The sequence below is a fragment of the Helobdella robusta genome, assembly GCF_000326865.2.
Source record: "Helobdella robusta unplaced genomic scaffold HELROscaffold_593, whole genome shotgun sequence".
In the NCBI taxonomy this organism is placed as follows: Eukaryota; Metazoa; Annelida; class Clitellata; order Rhynchobdellida; family Glossiphoniidae; genus Helobdella; species Helobdella robusta.
This window is the reverse complement of record NW_008705326.1, coordinates 2,725-5,314: the sequence shown is the minus strand read 5'-3', so window position 1 is coordinate 5,314 and position 2,590 is coordinate 2,725. Positions and strand designations below refer to the sequence as shown.

The window sequence follows — 2,590 nt, the reverse complement described above, 5'->3', positions numbered from 1 at the left end:
CTAAAATTCTTAGGTTTGATCAATTACACAATTACATTCTTCTGATTTTTCTTTATAAAATTCTTTCTTATAACGATTATAAGCACCTAAATGTTTTTTGTAAGATCACATCGGCCACCAGACAACATGGTATGTTGATGTCAAAAAAAGTTAGAACTTCTACTTACGATAGAAGTTGGGTTGCTAAGGGAGTTAGACTTTGGAACGTTTTAGCTATGCATAACCAATTGCAACTTACAATTGAACACTTTAAGCATTATGCTAAGAGCGAAGTTATGTCCATGTCCGTCGGTGTTTAAGATGTTATTATATATATGTATGTGTGTGTGTGTGTGTGTGTATGTGTGTGTATGTATATGTATATTTTTATTATGTTTAATTCTATTTAACGACTTGTCTACTTTGTGTTTTGTACATTGCACACGAACTTTAATTAGTTAAGATGGTCTGCACAAGTAGTTTGTTACTTTTTTGATCTCCTGACTTATTTTTTCTGTCAAATAAAATTTGGATTAAAAAAAAAAAACCATATGGTTCTTTATTGCACCATCCTGTATATGCATTGTAAGTCTACGAGAGAGAGTAGTACGTGTGTGACCGATATAACTCTCCACAACACTGTGTGGCATAGGGCACATAAACCGGTACACAACATTTGTCCTCTCTAGCGTAGGTGTTGGTTGATTGTGACTATTCCTTATAACGAGGTTTGATGTACGACTAGTATTGTAATATATGATGAGTTTTAATTGATTGTTATTGTCGCAGACGGAGATGTTGGATTTAACGATTCGTTTAAGTTGGGTCTCATCCACTTTGTAGTTGTCGTGCATCTGGTTCATGTAATATAACGGAATCTTTGTTTTAGTTGCTATTGTTGGAAGAGTTGTATTGGTTATATTATTGATTTTATGTAACTATTTCTTGATTGTATCGTCGACTATTTTATTGGAGTAGTTGTTGTTAATAAGGAATTGTTTGATGCGAAGTAATTCTGTATGGAATATATTATTATCTGATGAAATTTTGTATGCACGGTGGATGAAATTGTAAACTACGTTATTTTTATATCGGTCTGGACAATCAGATTTATAGTTAAAAACTTGGCCAGAATTGGAAGGTTTAACATATACCATAGTAGTTAGTTGCTCGTCCTTTTGTTCTATCAAACAGTCGAGGAAGGAAAGTCTTTTTTCAATGCTAAACTCTATTGTGAATTTCAGGTGCGAATTATTTTGTAAAATGTTTTGTAGATTATATATATCAGTAACGGTTGAGGAAATGATGAAGATGTCGTCCACGTATCGAGCATATATTAGTGGTTTATTAGTTGAATCAGCGAATATTTTGGCCTCGAGTTCAGCCATATAGAATTTAGCAAACAAAGGGCCTAACGGAGAGCCCATTGCGACACCATCTATCTGCTGATACAACAAACCATCCGGAGCAAGAAAAGAGCTTTCAACGGTACACGACTTAAGTAATTCGATGAGTAAGTTAGGAGGAAAATCTAGCTGTGGTAGTGTTAGATGATTGTATACAATGATGATGGCTATTTAGCCGAAACAACGTTGTCAGCTTCTAATATGTCACAATTTCACAATAAATATGAATGTCAAAAACTACGCTGTGTTGAGTTCATAATAAAAAAGTTGATAAATGCAAAATGGGCAAATAAATTTAACAAAATATGTATTAATGAAAATCTCGTTCCTAAATATATATATATATATATATATATATATATATATATTTCAAAAATTCAACACTACCTTCAACATTGTTCAACTTTTTTATATTTTTATTTAATTTATTAATTTCAGAGAAATTAGACATTTTATTGTTTTTTAAAAATTTTTATTAAATAAATTTGCAAATAGCTATTTCGAGTTATAGATAACTCATCTTCAGTGCATTATATATAAGGTATGTAAGATATTTGATAAGAAGGAACAAGTAATTATTAATTTATATAAATTATTTAATTAAAACAGAAAACCAATAAAATAAATTTAATAACTATAAATAATATAAAACGCGATTTTTAAAATTTTAACGGCAAGATTGTTTATATTATGGCTGTTAAGGTAAATATCAACGCTCAGCCGAGAAGCGCAAATTAATTTATTTAAATAACTACATATTATTAATATTATTTTTACAATAATTAAAAACATTATTATTATTATTATTGTTAAGGTTATTATTATTATTATCATCGCTGTGGTTCTTCTTGCTTCTTGTGATGATGTTCCATTTGCAAGTGATATTTGCGCTGTGGGTTGTGGCGTTGGTATCTACAGTGTTGGCACTGTTGTTGTTGTTGTTGTTGATGTTGTTGTTGTTGGTGTTGTTGATGTTGTTGTTAGGGTTGTCACTATTGATGATGTTCCAATTGCAACTGATATTTGCACTGTGGGTTGTAGCATTGGTATCTACAGTGTTGGCACTGTTGTTGTTGTTATTGTTGATGTTGTTGATGTTGTTGTTGGTGTTGTTGATGTTGTTGTTAAGGTTGTCACTAATAACGTTAACAATAATAATAATGTTTTTAAATATTGTAAAAATAATATTAATAATATGTAGTTAA

General features: G+C 30.5%; 1 protein-coding gene across 1 annotated transcript in view; it reads left to right on the top strand.

The window, feature by feature from the left end:
- HELRODRAFT_184487 (hypothetical protein) overlaps window positions 1-299 on the top strand; it is a gene marked incomplete at both ends in the record, with an annotated part of 1,926 nt that extends 1,627 nt beyond the window's left edge. The window contains one exon of the mRNA XM_009028930.1: window positions 105-299. Coding sequence (XP_009027178.1) covers window positions 105-299 — 195 coding nt within the window. The remainder of the gene's footprint in view (window positions 1-104) is intronic.
- Window positions 300-2,590: the final 2,291 nt, after the last annotated feature.